The sequence below is a fragment of the Helicoverpa armigera genome, chromosome 20, assembly GCF_030705265.1.
Source record: "Helicoverpa armigera isolate CAAS_96S chromosome 20, ASM3070526v1, whole genome shotgun sequence".
In the NCBI taxonomy this organism is placed as follows: domain Eukaryota; kingdom Metazoa; phylum Arthropoda; class Insecta; order Lepidoptera; family Noctuidae; genus Helicoverpa; species Helicoverpa armigera.
Window position 1 is genome coordinate 5,725,613 of NC_087139.1, and position 23,711 is coordinate 5,749,323.

The window sequence follows — 23,711 nt, forward strand, 5'->3', positions numbered from 1 at the left end:
AAAATAAGTCTAATAAATGCCCCTTAATATCACTTTCTTTTAATTTATTAATAAACTACATGATATTTCCTACAATAGCTCAGAACAATGTTTGCTGCTATTTCAAACAAATGCAAAAATACAGTCAGTTGAAATTTGACTCCTATTCGGTAAAAAAAGAACAAAGCCTGTTATTAACAGGCCTGACAATAATTTTTTTTTAATGATTTTTTTTCCAAATATAAAAGAAATTATCCTTAATTTTGTACAAATATTCAAAAAATTTCGGGCGGTCACTTATCCAAGGGACACATTGTATAGTAGTGTACAAATAAATTGCCGAAGCCTTAATTACTTCGACGTCCATCGCAAGTGGTTTGCCAGACAGGAATGAGCCATGCGCCAATGTGTAAACTCCATTTGATCGTGGCCTAAATTTGTGCATTGCACAGCTTGGCCCAACACAGGCCAACGTGTACTGGGGCCTTTATATGAAACTTGGCAACACTGTAAACATCCTACCCGTCAGAGCGTTGTTCGGTAGATCGAACATCGATGAGTTTCTTAGCTAAGCGAGTACGGTTTTTATCGACGTTGTTTTTAAAAGCGATGTCTATGACATCTGTGAACTCGTCTCGTTGTTAGCATCGAAGATGTGTTTGTCACGGAATCGCATGGCTGATGCCGTGGGCGAGGGCACACAGCTAGAAACCGCTTCGTGTCTGTATCTATGCTACGCGGTAATAGTATATCTCAAAGTAATTTTTGACGTATTTGTCTTACTCCGAAGTTTCATGCAATTTAAATGCAATCCGATAAACTTGTTATGCAAAATATAACAATAGGTGTTATTTATCACGTAGAACGACACATTATGGAGATCATGAATGGAATGTACTTCCAACAAATAAAGCAAAGAAAAAAAATATAACACATTTTTATTAATATTGATTAAACAAAAGTAAATCTTAACATTTTACAGATAGGGTTCATTGCGTATATTTGGGAATTAGAAGAGTCCTTCGATCTCCCCGGTCTTGGTGTTGAGGTCGATGTCATAGATGCAGGGCCGGGTGGGCAGGCCAGGCATTTTGGAGATCTCGCCCACCATGGGTACCACGAACCCGGCGCCCACAGACGCGAAGATGTTGTTGACCTTGAGGGTGAAGCCTGTGGGGGCTCCCTTGATGGCCGGGTCGCCTGTTAGCGAGTTCGACGTCTTGGCCATACAGATCGGGAGCTTGTCGTAACCCTGTGAAAGAGTGGTTTCATTATTATCACATTTTCTTTCAGATGTTTTTTTCTATATTTATTTTCAACAGTGTTTTTTTCGACGCTGCGTCAATAGCCACGTATTTTTGCTCCGGGGGTTTCCCAAACCTAACGGTAACCAAAATAGCTATCTGCCACATGGCTAGTTTATTAATATTTTTAAAAAACATGTACGCACGTGATGAGTAGCGACCGACGTAGCTAGTGCTTTTTCTGAGATTAAGGTACTGTTATATTAACATGGACATGGGGACTATTTTCTCTTCCTTTTTAGTTAAACCCAGTTTCTACGCCATTCTTCAGTGTTCCACAAATACTTAGAAAGAATAAGCCATGTTCATTATCTTTGCGTAATCCAAACGCAATATTTTTTCAACTTATTCATTTTAAACATTTTACTTTTTCTAAGACCTTCTGCACTAAGCTGCAGACACACATGTAGGGAGCCATGGTGAAACGATGAGAAATCTTATTGAATCCCAAATTAAAAAGCATAAACTTGAAGTTCTTTTCCCCAAACAAAAAGTATTTTTACAAGATTTTAGGAGGAAACAATATTTTCGGGAATTCGAGTACTGCATTATTTAGAATAACGTAAGCAAACATTGCCTGTTCAGACGTCCATCCCGCGATTTTTCCACGTTGCTCAAAATAACTAGCAAGAGATCTGTTTAGATAGCTAAAACGATCTCATTGGGTTTTCCCGAAAAAAACACATCTGTTCCCCTGCAATTGCTAGCTATCGTTACTGAACTGATTTAAAACAATTTAAACAGAATGTATACGATAAATACGATACGAGTAAATATGTGCTACATACATGATTTAAAATATGAGAATACTATCTTGCACCGGCGGTTTTACATGCGTGTCTTGTGCTCTCGCGGACGCGCACCCAGATAAAAAGACGCCTATAATATAACCTTTCATTTGATGTGTACTTTTTAATTGTGTACCAGGAAGTAAACAAACTTTTCAGCTCTATATTAGTCTAAGAGTTTAGTTCACACAGTTCGTTTTATGAATTAGAATTGGCTTCCAAAAATATGTTCTAAAAATACCGGCATTTAGCTAGACATGTTCTAATTTAAGAAACAATTAAAAGCAATATAAAGTATCAGGCCTCTCTTGGTAAATGATGTAACCGCTTCGAAGAAACACAGAGTGATTGATTCTCATGAATGCGATAACCAGGTTAGGAAGATCTAGATATATGATTCCACGAGGAAAATGATTGATCTATGATTCTTTCAACGTGACTCAAAATGCTCAATTGGAGCACTGGGTTTTTCTATGTACAATTCTGGGAACAAGTTTAGATACGCTCATTGACCCGGTTAAAAGTGTTTTTAAACAAGATAGATGAATGAGTTTTATCAAACAAAAGATGGAATAGATACTGTGCGACCAACAAATTTTGGCCATTTTACTCTCATCTCGGCAAGCCCATTTTAAACATTCACCGTCTTACCACAAAAACTTTTAAACGTCAGTTTATGCCTTGTCTAAAAAAATGACAAATTATGACGTTGACATATGGTTCATTTTGCAGCCAAAATTTTATTAGACAAGTGTAAAACAGGGTTTAAAGTTTTTGTAGTAAGGCCCCAAATATTCTGAAATAATTTAGCCAGTTATTTATAAAGCAAGCGTATCTATAATTACCTTATCAGTGAACGCCTTAATCTTTTCAAGCACTTCATCGGTGTACTCGACGTTACCGGCTCCATACATCTCCTTGGCAATGATCTGGATCTTGTCTTGTATGGACAGCTGTAGTGGGTACAAGTAGTCGAAGTTTGACTTGGAGTCACAAGCCTCGATGACAGCGTCAGCCAGCTCCAGGGCTCCGAGGCCGCCCTTGGACCAGTGCTCGCATACAACAGCCCTGAACGCGCCGTTCTTGGTCGCGAATTCCTTCACCAAGTTCAATTCCGCGGGCGTGTCGTTTCTGCAAAAGTTATGAATTTGTTAGCTACAGTTCTCGTATAATAATGTTTGTCTCCTTTTGTATTCTTAATGCCAAGTATAGTAGTGTTTTTCTATGTATGTGTGTTTGAAGTCGTATTAGAGCGCGCTCAGAAGTCATCCTATTATATCAAACATATCACTTAGGTAAATACCTATATTTTGAGACTTAATTTAAGAAACAGCGGTTAAAGTACATAATGCGATCAGAGTATCATTTTTGAAAAGGTAAAAGTGTTTTATAGGTGTGTCACAAAACTCAAGACTATTCAATGAGCTGCGAACTATATCAATGAAAAACCCGCTGTTCTCAATAGTCATAGTCAATTTACTAGAACTTATCAATAGACCAATTTCACGGTCTATTGGCGGACTTCCCAAGCGAAACATTTTTATTGCTTTCCACACGACTGCGTTGCTTCATTTTGTAATATTTTACGCAGTAAATTGCTATCTATCTAATGTAAATATAAGCTGTGGGTAGATTGATAGCGAATACCCAAGGCGTTAATCATCTAAACTAATATTATAAAGAGGTATTCTCTAGTATCTTTTTTGTTGGATTATTTCAGAAGTTTCGATATGACTATTACGAACAAATATTTCACTGTCGTAAAGCTTGGCTATCCCCGAGAAACACAGGCTATATTTTGTGTGGATACGAGAAGAACACACCCAGGACACACACGCAACCGAGGCGCAGCTAATATTTAATAAATTGTATGCGAAAGGTAATTCCAAATAAACAAATGCCAACTGACCCGTGTTTGTTGATAGCCACTACAACTGGCACGCCGAACTTGTTACCATTGCTAATGTGTTTACCCAAGTTGCACAGACCTTTGCTCAGCAGCTCCACATTTTCCTGAAAAATAAACCATTTCACTATTTATACTATTTTATACCATAAGTTTATGGTTACGTGCTCGCCGTCTAAACCCATAAAATAAACACTTAAAACCGTTCTGTAAGAATTCGTATTAATCTCAAATTAGGATCAAGGTAAAGTTTTATAGATCATTCAAATTGGAATTTAGGTTTGTGGTAGCAAACAACCGGTCAATCTAACGTCATCATCATTTTGGTATTTTATTTTTTTATATAATCACTACCAGATCCATCAAATAATGTTCAGGAAAAAGCTTTTTTAGAAATTAGGATTTTTCAAAGCTTTTTATAGTGCCTGGCATATATGTCATTAGCACCTAGAAAGGAGTAAGTAGGAGGAGTACATAAGAGTGTATACGGGCCTTCATAAGAAAGTGCACAAAGAAGGTTGTATGAAACGACATACATAAAAAGGAGAAAAAAGTTTTGACTTCAAAAGTAAATTAGGTCCACAGTGACTACTACGGTAGGACCGCAACTGTGAAGTGAAGTTCCTAGTCTAAAAGCAACCGCAATGTATCGCTTGCCGAGCACGTCTGTTGAATAGATAAACTTCTTTTATACGTACCTTTAGTAGTGAGCGTATTAGTAATTGGCGACTGTGTAAGTTAAGTAGTATTAATATTATATACTTTAGCTTCAGCTATAGTGTACACAGATTTTGATAATACTTGAATGGGACTATTATCAATATTCTATCTTTAGTAAGCAAATCAACAGGGGCTCGATTCTGCTAAGTTAATAATGTCAAAATTGAATAGAAATTGAATCGCAGCAGCAGTTTTAACCATATCGGGCATTCTGCTACTAATATAAGACCAATCGTACGCCAACGACATTCGATTGGTTTGCGATTGGTCTGCCATTTTGGTGATGTTGGTCTATCTATACGGTCTCTGACGTAGTAAACCTGCAGCTCACTTTCTATGAAAAACAATGACTACTGCCAGTTCATCCTCACCTGCACATAGACGTCATGTAGCGGCTGCCCCGGGGAGACGGGCGGGCCGCCGCCGTGCATCTTCAGCGCCCGCACGGTGGACACGATCACCGCGCAGTGGGGAGTGTCGCCGCTCGCGCGACACTTGATGTCGAAGAACTTCTCCATACCTGGGGAAAATGGTCCAAGGTTGCTCAAATATGTAGTAATAATAATTACACTTCATTCGAATAGGCACAATTATGTGGAACTGTTCGCGCCTACAGTAATCAGCTAGATAAATCACGAAGAATTCTTCACTATGAAGATGACGAGCCGAGTGCCTTTCGATAAAAAAAAAACAGACTTTTTTATTTCCCAAAGTAAATTTTGCAAAAATGTGATACGCACTCGGGAAGAAAAAAAGGAAGGATAGAAAATAGCGGGCCCCTTCAAATGTCTTCTTACATTTCTGTTCTTTAGCGTGTTTTAAATAAGGGGTATCTTTTTTCATATAACTGTCACTCGCTCATGTTATTTAAAGTGCCAAAATGAACGATAATAATCCTTGATTGCCTAATATACTAAGCAATAGATACCACAAACAATTCTTACCAATATCAGATCCGAATCCGGCCTCCGTGGCCACGTATCCATTCTCTCCGGCCAGTTTCATGGCGATCTTATCAGCCAGGATGGAGGAGCAGCCGTGAGCGATGTTGGCGAAGGGTCCCGTGTGCACCAGGACAGGGGTACCTTCCAGAGACTGCATGAGGGTCGGCTCGAAAGCGTCGCGGAGAAGGACCAAGAGAGCTCCCGTCATACCCTGGTAATAGAGGGAAGGTGGTTGAACAAAATTTACAAACAATGAGGGATTGGCTGGTAGGCTTTTTCAACACTTCTCAATTTAAAGTTGCGACTTTCTAATCGGTTGAAAGTGAATTCGTAGTGGAATACCAATTCTTGTATTACGTATAATCCGTCTTCCTACAATCCATTTGGTAGTACACTACCTTCTGGTAAAACTAGTTATCAGACCTTCTATCCTTTTTTGTAAAACAAGGATTATTCCCATTAACGGATCGAGAGCTTAGTGAAGGTTTCATTTACACTACTACCTACGAATAGTTTTTCCGTACTGCTAGATATAACTTAGCCTCGATAAACTTGTACTTACCAAATCATCAGCAGTAACCGGGTTTCCACTCTTATCCAGAGCAACTACCATGTTAGCTAGTTTTTCCTTGATATCGTCGACATCTTTGCCCAAAGCGAGGATGGCCATAATTTCTGACGCCACGGAGATATCGAAAGCGGTCTCGCGGGTGAAACCCTTCTCAGTAGGGGATTGTCCAACTGTGATCTTACGGAGATACCTGTCGTTTAAGTCCACAACTGGAAGAGAAAAGTTGACAATATTTTTATTTAATTTTAGAAGTTTTGGTAAAACAATTGGTTCATTTCAATAAAGTGTAAGTTAAGTCCATTGAATAAGTTAAGCCTTTATGTGGTCGGTATATGCGCAGGCTTCGATTTCCTGCCATATAGTCTCGGGCAAAATGTTAGGTAGGTACTGGGTTTATTATATTTTTATTTGTATTTGTTTTTTTTTTTCTCTTAGAGAGAAGAGATAGCAGAGATCTAATAAATTGTTATACAACAAGGTGTGCTAAAGCATTATCTCTTGTTTGAATACCGCTTATATTTATTTTTAAAACTTACCCCTGTTCCACATAATCTTATTAGTATCAATGTTCAGCCTCGCGAATTTGGACTTCTCTCCCTCCGTCAAAGTGTCGGGGTCTGTCTTAGTAATGCCCAATCGCTTCAGCCTCCTCAGCTGAATAGGGGAGAACTTCCTGACTCCCTTGATCTTGGGGACCAGACGGTCGTACAGAGGCCCGTCCTTCTGGGTCAGTTCGTGGAAGATCCTGGCGTCCATTTGAGCAGCAAGGAGGTTGTTGGCTGCGGTGACCGCGTGGATGTCACCCGTTAAGTGAAGGTTGAACTCCTCCATGGGAATAACCTGCCCGAGAAAAAAAATAAGCGTTAAAATGTTTGCGCAGTAAAGGACAATGGGCACAAATATATGGGACCTGGTATACCCCACCAATAGGAATGTCATATATATCATTGGATAGGCCTTTTTATGTAGAACAACATTTACTATGACAACTTTGCTGAAATGTTTGTCCGTTCTGAGATATAGATCAAAAACTGTGCAAAAGTTAGAACTAAGTAATCTATTGATACCTCAAGTTTTTAAAGGAAAAACTTAGTACTAATAACTTTAAGTCTTGTTTCAAAGAAAATCAGATTACAGATTGGTCAGCATTAGTTTTCAGATTGTTTTTTATCTATATCTCAGAACGGACAAACAATAGAACAAAGCTGTCAAGGTAAATGTTGTTCCAGTTAAAAAGACCTATCCATCGATATGTGTGACTTTGCTATTGGTGCGGTTTCTCATTGCGCGCAATATCCAGTTGGTACAATAAAAGATTCAAATGCTACATAATAGTAACAATTATGGACCTTAACGGGTACAGCAGGTAGAACATACAAGACTTACACTTAGTAGTTCTTAGATTTTCCTTTAAAAACTTGAGTTATTATCAATAGATTACTTAGTTCTAACTTTTGCACAGTTTTTGATCTATATCTTAGAACGGACAAACATTTCAGCAAAGCTGTCATAGTAAATATTGTTCTACATAAAAAGGCCTATCCAATGATATATATGACATTGCTATTGGTGGGGTATACCAATCTGCCCATTGTCCTTTAGCATCTTGCGCAAAAGTTGCGCAATAACTTAGACACTATTGCGCATTTTAATTTTTAGTTTTATAGTCATGTCTATTATTACCGTCTATAATTATGCTTTAATTATTTACCAAAGACACTTTCACATAAATTCCTACAGACCTGCGAGTATCCACCTCCAGCTGCACCACCCTTGACTCCGAAGGTAGGACCCTGGCTGGGCTGGCGCATCACGGCGAAGGAGTTGCGGCCGCGGTGTGCCGATAGTGCCTGCACCAGACCTAGAAGCGTGGTGCTCTTGCCTTCGCCCAAGGGTGTGGGGGTGATACTGTAGAAATGATGATGTAGTGGTTAACAGTGGTTGTTAATGGATTTACATAAGTGCGCTGTATGTATGATAACAAGACCATTTTCATAAGGGCATGAGCTTAAATTCAGACTTCAGATAATTGCTGCGAATCTGCAGTTCCTGATTTAAATCGGAATTTGTGATATAAGGCGGCTCTAAATAAAAGCTAAGAACTCTATTTGGGAGTAAAATAGTAGACCGTTTCATTTGAAAGACTGTCATGGATGTACAATTCTTAGAAGCGCTAGTGACATCGAGAAGGATGAAACAGTAAATTAGCAAACTAGTTTAACTGAAACCCTGCAATTATACAACCTTTGCAATTAAACACTTAAACATGTATTAAAAGAACTGCTGAAAACCTCTTTTTGCCGCACTAAAAAAAAAATAGATAGACAAACCACCAGTCTAACCAAAGTGTATTGGGTTGCCCGGGTAACTGGGTTGAGAAGGTCAGGTAGGTAGTCGCTCCTTGGTACTCAGCCGCATCCGGTTAGACTGGAAGCCGACTTCAACATAGTTTGGAAAAGGCTCGGGAGATGATGATGATTTTACCACAAACATAAATATAAAAGTCTACCACTTACCCAGCGACCACGATGTACTTGCCGCCCTTCTGGCTGTGCAGCCTGTCCAGCACCGACAGTGAGATCTTGGCCTTAGTGCGTCCGTACTGGGACACCTCGTTGGAGAACAGCCCGATCTCGTGAGCTAGCTCGCTTATGTCCTTGGGCTTTTGAGAGCGGGCGATTAGAATGTCGCTGGAAAGATGAAATGGAGGGTTAGATTTATATGCTATCTAAAGGTATGTTCAGGTTGTCAGATTTCTCATCACGATTTTTATATGCATTATGGCGATTTGAATTTAGCTAAAGTTTTTGTCTATGAAGACTATAGCCTAATGTAGACTAGCAGAGAACGCCTGAGGCGTTAAGTATGCCGTTGTACCTAGTGCATAAAGTATAAATAAAATGAACATATACTCTGGTTGAATAAGTATGTGCTTCAAGCGAGAACTAGCGTGACTATGCTCACCAAAAGTCCCCAAGTAATACCTTTTCTTAAAATACTATCCCTGATTAAAATGCTAGATTTTTTTATTTTATACAAGGCTTTCAAAACCTATACTTCCACTCCAATTTTCGGCACTTATAATTTTCTTAAATTCACTCCTCACATCATAAACTATACACAAAAATTACCTGGGTGGAGGCGAAAGCGGCGTAATCCTGAGCGGTCTCAGCGGCCAGGCGGGCGCCAGCAAGCGGTCGAGCTGTCGGCGCGCGGCCTGCACGGTGTTGCGCATCAGCATCGCCACCGTCATCGGGCCCACGCCGCCCGGCACCGGCGTCACGTGCGCCGCCACTTGCACCGCCTCCGCATACGCTACGTCGCCCACCAGACGCTGACCGCTCTTCTTTGTAGCGTCTGATCAAAGAGAATTTCAAATATTGAACTAAATTGGTCAAAAAGATTTGGCGAGTTAGAGAAAATACGCCGCCTTGAGTGTATTTTTATTCTTCAAACGATCTGATGATAAAAGCAGCTGAATTTTTCGATGTAGACACTTAGGAATGACGACACCTTAAAGAACAGAGGATGATTCTATAGTTGCACTAATATTCAAAATGCCAGCTAGACGGATGAAAATCGAAATCGCTCAGGCGTTTCAGGAGTCTTATTCTCAACTGCTACGTAAACCATCCTCCATAATTATGATAAAATAATCAGACTGCTATCAGTACCACTTCTTAATTATTCGATACAGGTCCTATTTAAAACACCACCACCTTATATTAGTTTCACGTCACACCACAATTTCTCCTATCGCGACACTACACGCAAAAGTGAAATGTGACGGAAATGAAATTAAAATAATTAACCGGTCTATACCTTAAATAAATAAACGTCCTGATAGACCAAACAATTCAGCAGAAACCACTCCAACAAGTAAAACTATGAAAGAAAACTAATTTTCCGGTAATGAATAACGATTGAGTTATTGGCCATTTCAGTGGTATAGTTTAAATGGAAATGTTTACACTGCGAGCTTATCAGACTGGTGGAGCACTGGCCGGTGACCGAACATTGTTATGTTTCGGCCGACTGTTCCGTCTATTGTCACCTCGTTACACATTTACTACAAACATCAATATTTTATGACTGGCTGCTGAAGTGGTGGTGGTTTAGCCATTGTTCAGTGTCTATGATGACGTATTTATTCATGGGGCTAGTCTTTCCTCGACTGTCCAACACAGTCGGCAAATTGTTTGTAACTTCTTACTGTGTTACTTGGGTGTTATACAGCTTACACTTATGATGTTAATATATAGGCTACCTTCCACAGCAAATGCCAGAAATTTCTGCTTCCACAGCCGAAATTTATGTTTGATAACACAATGTTGATCCGTACCTTCCGAGCTGTTTATTAGGTACAAAGAAGGCATATGTCGTTTGTAACGTACCAGGAATGGGGTTGATGCCGCAGTCAATGACCACTGCTCCAGGCTTGATCCAAGAACCACGGACCATCTCGGCTCTACCGATAGCTACCACCAGGATATCGGCTGTCTTTGTCTGTAATACAATTATTTAAGCATGATTACTCAGTAATGTATTTGTGAAGAATAAAGTCATACTGTCAGGCAAGTATATGAAAAAGACCGCTTAGGCAATTTCTGCTTCGCATGTCAAATATAAGCTCGATAGCTCCAGAAAGCACGTTTGCAAACCAATTATAAATATCGGGCCACATTTAGGACTATCAACAAAGAGAGAAAATACCAAGGGGTATCAGGTTGCCCGATTAACTAAGTGGAGGATCAGATAGGGTCAGATAGGAACTCTGGTAGTCAGCTGCATCCTGTTAGGACTGGTCCTAAAATAGTGGACAAGGCTGGGCCGATCATATAAGACTACCTACTACCACCAAAACAAATGAATAACCAACTTACAATCTCACTCAAGTTCTTCGTCTTGGAGTGGCACACAGTCACCGTGGCATGTTCCCACTTCAGCAGCTCGGAGACTGGGGTGCCCACAATACGGCTGCGGCCTAATACGACCACATTTTTCCCGGCGATGGGCACGCCAGTCCTCTTGATGAGTTCCACGCAGCCGGCTGGCGTGCAGGGAACGAAACCTGAGAGGTCTCCTACTGCTACACGACCCTCGTTTATGGTGTTTAAGCTGGTGGAAACAGTAGGAATAGACGTTTCAAAAAATTGAAAATGATTAATTTATGTATGAGGAAATATATGAATTTCTATTTGGACAGGTTTATAAATAGACTTTCTTTTGTTATTTCTAGCGCGTTTGCAAATGTTGCGATAACGATTTTAAATGTAGTAGATTTGAATTCGGAATACGAAACTTTCAAGCATCATTGATCAGATAATCTAGAAATAAAATATACTTATACTTCAGGTGCTTCGTATAAAATGAAGGGTACAGTTAGTTGGGAAGAAGATAAGCAGACGTTGATCTATTTTTTTTTTACCAAAAAGTCCTTATCTATCTTTATCTTTATATTGAACTAGCTTTTGCCCGCAACTTCGTTCGCGTGGAATAGTGACTACCAGCAGATTTTTGATTTGACCATAAGATGGCGCTATATGTCCGGAATAATTTTATTTTTATTTTATTTTTTGTAATAAAAACTATCCTATGTCCTTTCTCAAGTTTCAAACTATGTCTGTACCAAATTTCACACAAATCGGTTCAGTAGTTTAGGCGTGAAGAAAAGACAGACAGACAGACAGAGTTACTTTCGCATTTATAATATTAGTTTGGATTTACAAAACATAAAAACCAATATATTGTGACTAATATTTACCCATCGACATCCTTATCGGCGGCCACGGAGTCTGTGATCCTGTGTCCGTCGATGGGGTGCTCCGAGTCCAAGGGCATCTGCACGATAATGCCGTGCACGTACGGAGACTCGTTCAGCTCCGTGATCTTCGCCAGCAGCTGTGTCAACAAATACATTAAAGAGTTAGATAAGAAAGCTGTACTTTGGTTTATTTCATGGTCCTACATTGCTTGTCCATGGTGTAGCCATGTACATATCTTTGGACTTTAAAAAGAGACTGTGACCCTTGAGTTTGGTGCGGTGCTTCTTCTCAAGATATGTAGATAGGAAATACCGACTTCATCTCGCTTTAAATGAAAAATCTACGTGCAAAAGTGTTGTTTTCCACTTATATTATAAAATGAGTACCTATTCCATACGATTACACTTCTGAAGACTTCGGTCATCGCAACATGATGCAACAAATCCCTATGGTTGCTTTCAGTTGTCAATTAGCGATGATATTGTTATCTGCGCATAATAATTTATTGTCATCGATAGAATATTCTGGATTACGTTTCTACTTTAGAAATTATTCAATAGCTGAGATTAGCTGAGATTAATGAGGACGATAAACCGCAAATTAACTCTTTGTAATGTAATCCCCCACGGTAACCTGATGCTGTAAAGTGAAAGTTCATAGAGAGACTAACTAACTACGACTAACTAAATATACTAGACTTATCTATCATTCAAAGGCAATATAATCTTCTCATTGAATCATCTACATCAGTGGTTCTTAACCGGTGGTCCGCGGACCACTGGTGGTCCTTGGAGGCATTCTAAGTGGTCCGCGAAGCTTAGCTTCGCGACGTTGCTATACGTTATGTAACTTAATTTTTATCGACTTATAATTGCGAGCGGGGGTTTTCGCATGGGCGTATATCGGGTGTGCCGTAGTCCTCCCATTCATGAAAATGTATGTTTGGGCTACGTAATTTTGGTTTTGAGTCTTAAAAAATAATTAAAATTTCGCGCTCGCTTGGCTCGCGTATTCAGGAACTGTATGCCCTTATTTTTGCATTTGTCAACAAACAAAAAGTTAAGTACGTTTGGGCTAAATTTTACGTAATATTTGGTTGAAGTCCGATAAAAATTTCGCGCTCGTTCGCTCGCCTATTCAGAAACTATATGCCCTTATTTTGGCATTTGTCAACAAACAAAAAGTTAAGTACGTTTGGGCTAAATTTTACGTAATTTTTGTTTTAAGTCCGATAAAAATTTTCGCGCTCGCTTCGCTCGCGCCTTTGGAAATTACCTACATAGGCAAGTTTTTTTTTATTTGCATTTCCTTACCTACACAACTGCCGCCATGCGTTTAGCTTTGAGTAGAACTGACCCAAAAATTCAGTTTTTTTTTTTGATAAATAATAAAGAAATGAGTGCTAATTTAGGTAAACCGATGAGGTGGTCCCCGGCATGACAAACTTTAGTTAAAGTGGTCCCTCATGTCAAAAAGGTTAAGAACCACTGATCTACATAAACAACTTTTCTTCAATTGAAGTTCATAATCTGTACAAATGTTATCAAATGAAAGTGTTCATTAGGTACATATAAAGAGTACATATACTTAAGTATAATTTCTACTTGTAACACAAGATTAATATTATTACGTCAGTCTAAGAAAACAGTAAACAGTTTATTTTGAATTAAGTAAACGATAAGAGTTATCGCGATGTCAATAGTTCAAGGTGTGACAATGGAAATGATATTGTTACATGGGTAGTAAGAAACGATTATACCATGGCATATCATGGAATTTGTAGCATGCCCTTGATTGAAATCTTATGTTTCTATTTCAGACATTTATATACGAAAAATAAGTAGTTATAGAACATGTATTTTTTGTTTATGCTGTCACAGGATTGCTGTTCAAAAACACTTTTATGAGAGATGGTGTGTGAAAGTGCTCAAGCAACCGCTGCTGCCAGCCACCCAAACCGCCTCACTCCTATTGGATGATAACACAAAATCTCCCATACGACATTCGTTGCAATGTTCTTTGAAAAAGGCACTCTACTTACTTGATGAAAAGCGGATATTTTCAGTAATTTTACCTATCCTGCCCAATTAATAACATGAAAGCCACAAACTGGACACAAAAGTTTAGTAATTTCGTCGCCATTTTTGTCGCCAAGAACCGATATATCTACGGTATCTCGGTGTATTACAATCATAGCATTTTGGCCTAAGTATTTTTATTCTTCTATCTTTCGTTCTTACCTCACTCTCAGTGATATCACGCGGCAGCTTCAGGTGTTCAGCAGAGATGCCGATATTCTCAGCAGCCTTCAGCTTCATCCTGATGTAGACATTGGAGTCCTCTCGGCCTCCCACCTGCACGATGGCCAGGTGTGGCTTGAAGCTGGCCAGCTTCGTGCGAGCTTCGGCCACTTGCTGCCGGAGCTCATTCTCGATGGATCTGGTGATATTGGATATTTAAATAAAGTATTGTGATTGGATGGATTCATTTAGGCATTTGTTTTTAGCTGGTTTACTATTAGGTGCGTATAGTTATGGTCCTAATTTGATACATAGTTGGTAAGTACTAGTACATAATATCCAGAGATGAATTTACTGATAGGTAGTACTTAACTAGGTTTTTTGTAAATACTCTGTTAATCTACGTTATGTGACATTGTTGTGAAAACAGGGTGAAAATTGTAAGATTTTTATCTATTTTCTATTTTCAGAGATCGATCGTTGCTATTAAGTACCTAGTGTAGTTAACAATCATCAGTGTGGTACCTAGGTAAAATAATGGAAAGGTACTTTTGCTGATAAAAATACTGATTTGAAAGTTAATGGGAGCATGCACTATAAAACCGCTGATGAAAGTGAAAAAGTTAATGGAATCCTGTACCGATCTGTTTTTCTATGATCGATCAACTTATTGATATAACAAATTAAGTAAATCCAAAACAATACCTAGCCACTTCGGTTCCCGAAATTGGTTGTGCGACCATGTTGTAGACCGTATCCTAGTTCGGTCCCTAACAGACTGATTGCCAAACACTTGAGAAGATATTGACATGCACCTGACCCCGGGAGATAACCCCGCGAACGCTGTTACGTATGCATGGGCAAAATATACCACAACACATCTAGTTTAAGCCGAAACGAAAGCCAAACCTTTCGGTCTAAAATTGTGTAATAAGAAGCTATCGACAGTTCAACAATAACTATATTCTTAACAATTACATAGCTTTCTCATTCCCATAAAAGACCCATGGATGTCTCTAATTAGAATAAGAATTTGAGATACCATCAATCGTGTTACCATAAATATGATACGTTACGTAATAAATCATAACATTGAATTATACAAAAATCTGTCGTAGCTTGATGTGCGTGCAAATAATACTTATTTATGGAGTTACCGCCTTACCGGTAAGACATGCAACACTGGTAATTTAAACACTTTGGAATATAATTTCCTACCTTAGAGTCGCTTGAGAAAATTGCCTAACCACTAGTCTAACAGGCCACTGCTTTAACAAAAACATAATTACACAAAATTAATTGAAACCAATAGGCGGATCGCCTATCGAACTACAACTTCAAATACACAATGATACCGATATTAGGGAAATTAGTTAACAATATCTATTGAAAAAAATACTTAACTAACTGTCGAAGAACGTAAGATAAATTGTTTACAACTATTGGAACAAACATATTGTTTTTGTATTAATGAAAATGAGGGGCAAGTTACGTTTGACTAAGAGATAAGAAATATTACAAACGTCTTGCTTTGCAAGAATAACAAATTGTTTTATTAGTTTCTGTTAACGAGAGCGTTAGAGACGTTATTCAGATTATGATTAAGAACTATATAAATTAATGATAATTTAAACTTCTAGTCAATATTATAATAAGTAGATAGTTTGTTATATTTCTGTATTCCACGAAATTGATTTATTTACGCTCGTTCCCATCATACAAGTTCCGATATTCATGCTGAGCACGGCGATGAGACCATCCACATAAAAAGTCGAGGGGATGTTAAAGGCTCTCCTCTCCCATCAAATTACAATCCGTTTGAGGGAGAAAGTAACATAGATCAAAATACATACATAGTTTATCTAATTCTCATCCAAGAAGTTGGAAACTTCTCAGATAAAATTCTGCCAACGCACCTCTGTCCCTGAACTTGACTAAAGCACGTTGGAAAAAAACATGGAAGGTCCTTAGGGAGGTCAAAGGGGCATGCGTATACCTTAATATTATACATTAGTATGCTTCAAACTCAAGATAGCAGTACCGTACCTATCAGACGGGAGGTTCAGTTCGAAAAAAAAATGAGTAGTTCATGAAATTCTCTACCTTAGCTAAGACTGGTTATGGGACGGATATTCCTCTTATCTGACTTGCCACTTTTCCTATACCCAACTATGGCAGTCGCAAGTTTTAATCATCACCTTCTAACCCGAATCAATGAGACACTCGTAATAATCTGAGAGTGAATTCAGTGGCATAAGTAGGTACACGCATTAAAATTACAAACCGACAGGTATTAATTAGAGAAGCTAGGGGCGAGTCGAATTTAGTAGAGGTAGATTTCTGTACTTTGATGGCCGGCCAAAACTCAGATACGGTCTCCAGAATACCCACATGGTTGTTAGCACTATTCGATAAAGTATTTACTCAGGCACGTTCTTCGAAATATCGCAATTAAACAAATACCGAATTAAATTGTATGATATGATTTAGCCTTTCTTATGTACATTTTAAAACAAGTTACAGACAATATAAAAAAAATATATTAAAAGATGCATACCTACATTCAATAAACAAATAAATTAACTTCAACTTTCATTCACAGCAGTAAGTATAAAAAAAAAACTATTATAAGAGGGCAACTAAACAAAACATCATTACCATTTGTTTCAATCGTCCACACATTTACATATCTACCTACATCTACATAGTAATAATAGTATGAGTAAATAATACACGCACCGCGTAGCGATAAATGGGCATGCCAGGTGACATGAGAATATTTTGTGAGTACGTTTGTTTGTTTAGGATGGATTCTATCTCTGTAATATTACTGTCATATAAGGTAGAGGTTGCCAATGCTTTTGACACCTTTTTTTCAAACATTCCCGTAGAGGTTACCAAGTCCCTTAATTCATCTTCGATATTAGCTGAGTCGTTACTTCGACAAAACTTCAGTAGAAATGTACCTAGCTTTAAATTTCAATATGTTTCTGATTACACGATTAAAAGAGCATTCAAGTCTTTAAATTTAAAAAAGACTGAGGACTTATGGGGCTTTTCTGTCACAGTCATTAGTTCCATTATTGAGAGCGTTGCCCCAATACTTAGTGAAATTTTTAACCTCTGCATCGACAACGGTATCTTCCCTGACTTGATGAAACTCAGCAAAATTATTCCTATCTTTAAATCAGGCTGTAAGAAAAACCCTTCTAACTACAGACCTATTTCAATCCTTCCAGCCTTTAGTAAAATCTTCGAAAGGATCATGTTAGACCAGATGTTAAGACATTTTAATTTAAACACCATATTTCATGACCGTCAGTACGGCTTCACAAAGGGTAGGTCTACCACTGACGCAAGTGCAAGATTGATCACCCAAATCTTAAACGCCTGGGAAGATTCGCGGGATGCTGTGGGCATCTTCTGCGACCTTTCTAAGGCGTTCGATTGCGTTGACCACGACACTCTCATTTGTAAGCTGAACCACTACGGAATTCGTGGTAAAGCTCTCGCGCTCGTCCTTTCCTATCTATCAAATGGACAGCAAGTAGTGGACATAAGTGGCTCAACTTCATCTGGGTCATTAGTAAAAATGGGCGTGCCGCAGGGCTCAATTTTAGGTCCCTTTTTATTCTTAGCTTATATAAATGATCTCCCGTATATGATGTCTGAGATCTCTGATATTATTTTATTTGCTGATGACACTTCCCTTGTCTTCAAAATTAACAGAAAGGAATCTAGTCCCATAAACGTAAACGATAGCTTGGTTATTCTGAGCAAGTGGTTTGCCGCGAATAACTTGCTTCTTAATTCTTCTAAAACCAAATGTATTAAATTCTCTTTACCCAATGTAACACCAGTAGGGCTCAATATCGTCCTGGACGATAATAAGTTAGATGTTATTAGTCAAACCGTCTTCTTGGGCATCACCATAGACTCTAAATTGCAATGGGGTGCCCACATCTCAGCAATGTCAAAAAGGCTGAGTTCCGCAGCTTATGCAGTCAGAAAAATAAGACAGATTACTGACGTTGCTACTGCTAGGCTCGTGTATTTTGCTTACTTCCATAGTATAATGTCCTACGGTATTTTATTGTGGGGGGCAGCGGCGGACGTAAATTCAATATTTGTACTCCAGAAAAGGGCAGTTCGTGCAATTTATGGCCTCGGCCCTCGCGAGTCACTGAGAGAATTATTTAAAGAAATTGAAATACTTACACTTCCTTCTCTTTATATTCTAGAAAATATAATGTTCGTACGCAAAAACTTAAATCAATTTATTGTTAAAAGTGATATACATTCGATTAATACAAGAAACAAGCACAAACTAGTAGTTCCGAGATTCAGATTAACGAAATCGAATAAATCGTTTTTAGGGAACTGTGTCCGTTTTTACAACAAGCTGCCTAAGTGTGTAACCGATCTCACGGATATAAAATTTAAGAACACTGTAAAATCCACCCTCATTAAAAAAGCTTATTATAAAATTCAAGACTTCGTTGACGATAAAGATATTATATGGCGATAACTCATCTCTCCATGTGTGGCTTCCCTGGCAATTAAACGTCTTTTTCTTTTCTCTTTGGATTGTATTGATTTACTGTTTACCTTTCAGTTGCATTGTATAATTTTATCAGCTTACTATTGTTATGTAATAGAATGTTTGTGAAAATATTACTTTTTAAAAGAGTGTCTATGGAGGCTCTTCTCCATGAGACCAACTTTTTGGAACCGTGCAACTAATTTGACGTTTCATAAGAGCCTGCAAAGGCCTATTTGAAATAAAAACAATTTGATTTTGATTTTGATTTTTGATATAGGTATTATTAAAGTAATTCAAAGTATTTTTCCTTTCTATTCACGTACTGTCAACATTTAAGAATTCTAAAACACCTGTTTACATAGTTGTACCGTGCCGATTATACTAATTTAACATTCATAGGTTCACTAGACATAGGTTATGTTTCTAGATACCACAGCAAAATTCATCCTGGTTTCATATTTACTTTGACTCTAAAAAAAAAGTAAATTACTCCTTAACTAATCAGACCATCAACTTAGCACCATCATACACAACCAAAAATCAAGTTCTATAATACAAATTGTAAACAAAAACAAATAAACAATACTTACTCCAAAACAGGTTCCACTCCAGTGTCAGGATGCCACATGATTTCACTTTTTATATAAAAAAAAACAAAATCTAAAATAAATAAGTCATTACTATTTACACCGCGCCTAACAACACAATACACCGGTAAGGTCGTCACTTTTATACTGAGCATGCATGGTGGACATACTTAAGTAGGCACAAACCTGTCTAGCAGGTCCAATCAGAGGCGCCGAGTCTGGTTAAAACCTCATTCATCAGGATTTTATTTTGTTCAAGTACAGAGGTCAGCATATCATACTCTTGAATGTACCGCTTTCAACTGATTTGGTATCTTTATCGATATGGTTATTTTTTAGGTAAAATAATTTATTCATCAGTTGTTTTAAATTTCATGTGTTCCAAGTATTTTATTGTTTCTTTAAAGTTTAACAGATATTTAGCTTTTAATTGTACAAGAAGCAGGTAGTAAAAAATGTATTAAGCAAAGTAACATCACTAATTGAAGTGCCAGCTAGCTTTTAAAGGCAATATTTTTTTTTTCATTTTGTTTAAACGTTTAATGGCCGTGAATAAAGCCTGTTACGGCTGTTAGATTTTTCTTGTTTTTAGTGCGATACTTATATGAGTTATAGTATACCAGTACCTACACAAATGTGTGTGTGCTTATAAAATATGTACTACGAGGGTCAAACTGAAAGTTCTTAGAAAATCAGAAACTGGTTACATTAGCCAGTTATTCGTTTTATTATATGTTTTATTGTAGTGTTAGTACGTCGAACACAGCATTTGAGTCACCTCCGTTAAATCTTTTAATCATTTTACGGCACCAATCCACACTATGGAGTTTTTGAACCTCAGCCAAATTATGAGGTATCCACCGGGCGCAAAGCTTCCTGACCGCTTAATGTTCGTGGAGGATTTTGTGCACTTGACTCATAACGATGCCTAAGCTTGTCCGAATCTGCTGATAGGTCACTCTTTTGTCAGTCTCTATCATACGCCGCACAACACAGATGTTATCTTCAGTCGTCGCCGTAGAAGGCCGTCCCTCACGTAAATCATCAGTGAGATTAGTGCGACCACGTTTAAACTCATTAAACCAGTTGTAAACAGTCGCACGAGATGGGGCTTCATCGTGAAAGGCCAATCGTAGTCTATCATAACTTTCTTGTTGACTTAAATGACATCGAAAGTCATAAAAAATCATTGCACGAAAATTTTCTCGTGTTAAATTCATGTTGACGTGACACAGACAATTTTAAATTTGCCGCCAAATCGTAAAACAAATGACAAATGAATTAAATATATACTCAGTAATATTGGTAAAGAGTTCTATTTTCGAATTTTCGAATTATTTTTTTATTATATTGTTTATAAGTGGCCAGTTCTAAAAACTTTCAGTGTGACCCTCGTAGCAATAGCAATATGTGACTATAGAGAATGACGGCATAAGAAGGCCCCATGCCATCAACCGTCACGGCGAATTCGGATATGGGATTTGATAAAGGAAAAATAAAATTGATTACTGATTTTTTAGCGTCATATATTTTACTCCCATGAGATATGGATACTTACAATGTATTTGCAGAAATCACAGTGGATGGAAGCAATTGAAATGGTACCCTTATTACTGGCTCGTAATTTCTAAGTTATTTTAATAATTTCGGCAATAGACTATGTTATCAACTTTATAAATGCTTTTGATTAATCAGCCTTTTTTATCAAACATTATGTGTGAGTAACCACAAAATCACAGTAGAGTCGAGGTTCATTTTAATGGTAAGTTTCGTAAAATTCAACAATTTTCAAAAATCTAAATTGCTATATAATATCAACTTAGTCCCGATATCACAACTATTAATTTTCAGTATCAAAGCTTAACTCCTTTGACGTAGTTTTACAAATAATTAAGATCTAGGAACAACTAGTCATTTAAAGCTACGAGTATATTTTATGACCAGTTTTAACTTTGTTTTTTTTTATATGTCAATCCTTATTCATCTGTCCATCATTCATGGATGGATTTGTCTTTAAATCATTGAGTCAAATCTAATCATATAAACTAAACAATAACATAAAGACTGGAGTACGAAGTAACGTACCCAGATTCTTCTTTTCAAAAGAACAATCTTTCTCCAACAACAACTTAATCACTAAAAAAATTTAATAACAAAAAAAACAGATTCATGTCCTTATTCTGAATACTGGTATCGAAAACACTTTGATAAATCTCTAAAGTCTTAATACTAACACTAAATATTCGGCGGAATTTTTCAATTCGTCCTAGAAAATAACGTTCAAAACTTAGTAGATAATTAAGTAAACTATGCCTTAGTTCTCGCCGAATTCAATGGCGGATCGCAACGAACTTCAGAGCATAGCTAAAAGCAAGTAGCTCGTACTCCTCGTGCACCTATGCTACCTATTGATACCTAAAAATGGTATCTTCGCAGACAAATGCGCGTTGTTCCGAGCCGCCATTAAGACTGGCGAGAACGATACGTAAATAATTAAGTAACAAAAGAGGGGCAACACTCCCATAAATTTCTGAAGTCTTAGTACTAACACGTATGAGAATATTCGGCGAAATTTTTAAATTCGTAATAGAAAAAAACATTGAAAACTTATAGTGTATAATAAAGACAAATATAGTTCTCGCCAAACTCAATGGCAGATTGCAACGAACTTTAGGGCATAGTTAAGCACATGTAACTAATTCCCTTCGCGCATTTACGCTACCTATTGATACCTAGCCCTGGTATCTACGCAGCGAACCGCGCGATGTTCCGAGCTGCCATAAAGACTGGCGAGAACATTACGTGAATAATAAAGTAACAAAAGAGGGTTAACTTATGACTGTAGGGATCTGAAATCCTGTTCCTTCTCGCGATGGCCCGTCGAGTAGAGGTGGATGCGCATCGCGTGTAGGGACATAGAATTGGTGCCACAAAGCTTGCATGTAAGCTCCATATTTGATGATACCGGGGTCCTGGGGAAATAACACAATATTGTACATTGCTGTATTAACAACACAGGCATGATGAGGACGCCTTTTTTCGCGTTTTCAAAGCATGCAAAGTACTGTTCGGAGGTGATTTAATCAAAACAATAACAACTACAGAACATCTACGCAACGATTATTGATAACCCTTTTTTTAATGATACACTTTGAAGTATAATTAAAACTATGTACGTAAAGGCCGGTTTACACTTTGCGAAGTGTGAAGTGATAAGTGTTAAGCGTTAACTTAACGCGATAAGTGTCAAGTGTTAAGTAGTCTTTTCCATCTCCGTTTACACAGTGTTTAGGAAGAAGCTCATAGTGGTACTGTCCGTTGTGCATAGTGTCTCTAGAAATGGAAGATGAACAGCGCCTAATATTGGGACAAATAATTAAGGAGATTGTATCTGTTGTGGTATCTGATATAGAAAATGAAATCAATTTTGAAATCGGGAATTCCCATCGCTTCACTCAGTTTCAATAGGGCCGCATCTCTCAACTGTTTGTTTTTAAATTCTGCGCACTTTACATTATATAGGCATTCAAACTTTATGTATTCTTGTACGAATTTTAAAGTATGTTGTTCCGTCCACTTCATTTTCGCTTTTCACTTCTTAGTGATAAATATATGTGAGTAATTTCACTGATTAGTACAGTCAAATTGCGAGAGAGGGTAGTAGAAAAGTTGAGAGGGGGTAGTCACTTAACAACAAAAATAGACCTTGATTCTATTCACTCGCACTAATCAATAAGTACTAATCGCACGTATCACTTAACACTAATCACTTTACGCTTCCGTTCACACCTTGATTACTAAACACCTGCACTAATCACCTGCAGTGTTAACTTAACAAAGTGTAAACCGGGCATAAGGGGAACTCCCCGCTAAATGCTTAAAAGATTTCATCAAAGAAAAAAGCGCAATGTTGCTTAAGAACGTACGTTACAAAGAACAAGCTAAAATGAACTCATTGGCATCACTTGAAAAATTGAAAAAATAAGAAACCAATTTGTTCTGTTCCAAAAACAAATTACAGCTGTATTGCTGTACAAAGATAGCGTGTATGAATATATTGATCGCGTGATATACGATATTCACAACAAAAAACAAATAAATGGTGCAATTACGGAATGATATCACAATCACGGCTCATTATATAATCTGTCATTGTGTTGAGTTCCAAATTGGTCTCATTAGTTTATTAGCCAGTACCATGATAGCGAGCATGTTATCATATGTATGGACCATCCATTATAATAAGAGCTATTTACGAAGCAATTATCGTGTCAAGTACCTATAAGATTTTGGCGTTCAATTTTACGGGGATGGCAGATTATTATTAACTCACAATATAAATAATAAAAGGACTTCAGAAATCG

The 23,711-nt window shown here is 37.8% G+C and overlaps 2 protein-coding genes across 4 annotated transcripts in view; both read right to left on the bottom strand.

Annotated features, from left to right (window-relative positions):
• Window positions 1-901: 901 nt before the first annotated feature.
• Window positions 902-19,508, bottom strand: LOC110379090 (C-1-tetrahydrofolate synthase, cytoplasmic). Of its 3 annotated transcripts, none has more exons than XM_021338596.3 (15): window positions 19,351-19,508; window positions 14,218-14,416; window positions 11,977-12,113; window positions 11,096-11,330; window positions 10,607-10,718; window positions 9,344-9,569; window positions 8,729-8,902; window positions 7,955-8,120; window positions 6,749-7,052; window positions 6,204-6,421; window positions 5,642-5,852; window positions 5,069-5,217; window positions 3,981-4,084; window positions 2,917-3,202; window positions 902-1,231 (listed from the first exon to the last, which is right to left on the bottom strand). In XM_021338596.3, exons 1-15 carry the CDS (start codon window positions 19,500-19,502, stop codon window positions 989-991), a joined length of 2,916 nt encoding a protein of 971 aa, XP_021194271.3. In that variant the 5' UTR covers window positions 19,503-19,508; the 3' UTR covers window positions 902-988. The 3 variants fall into 3 exon arrangements, with proteins under 3 accessions (XP_021194271.3, XP_049704568.2, XP_021194269.3); XM_049848611.2 differs by lacking the exon at window positions 19,351-19,508 and adding an exon at window positions 15,436-15,515; XM_021338594.3 differs by lacking the exon at window positions 19,351-19,508 and adding an exon at window positions 14,923-15,080.
• Window positions 19,509-20,856: 1,348 nt separating this feature from the next.
• The window catches only part of LOC110379097 (probable ATP-dependent RNA helicase spindle-E), a 35,135-nt gene continuing 32,280 nt past the window's right edge, over window positions 20,857-23,711 (bottom strand). The window contains exon 27 of the mRNA XM_064039634.1: window positions 20,857-22,319. Within this exon, the coding sequence (XP_063895704.1) occupies window positions 22,181-22,319 (139 nt within the window). The 3' untranslated portion in view covers window positions 20,857-22,180. The remainder of the gene's footprint in view (window positions 22,320-23,711) is intronic.

Coding starts and splice junctions, on each gene's coding strand:
- LOC110379090 (XM_021338596.3), bottom strand. CDS start 19,502: ATGCTCAGTATAAAAGTGACGACCTTACCGGTGTATTGTGTTGTTAGG. Junction 12,114..14,217: donor GTGATATCACTGAGAGTGAG/GTAAGAACGAAA, acceptor TTGTTGACACAG/CTGCTGGCGAAGATCACGGA. Junction 3,203..3,980: donor GTGGCTATCAACAAACACGG/GTCAGTTGGCAT, acceptor TAACTTTTGCAG/AAACGACACGCCCGCGGAAT.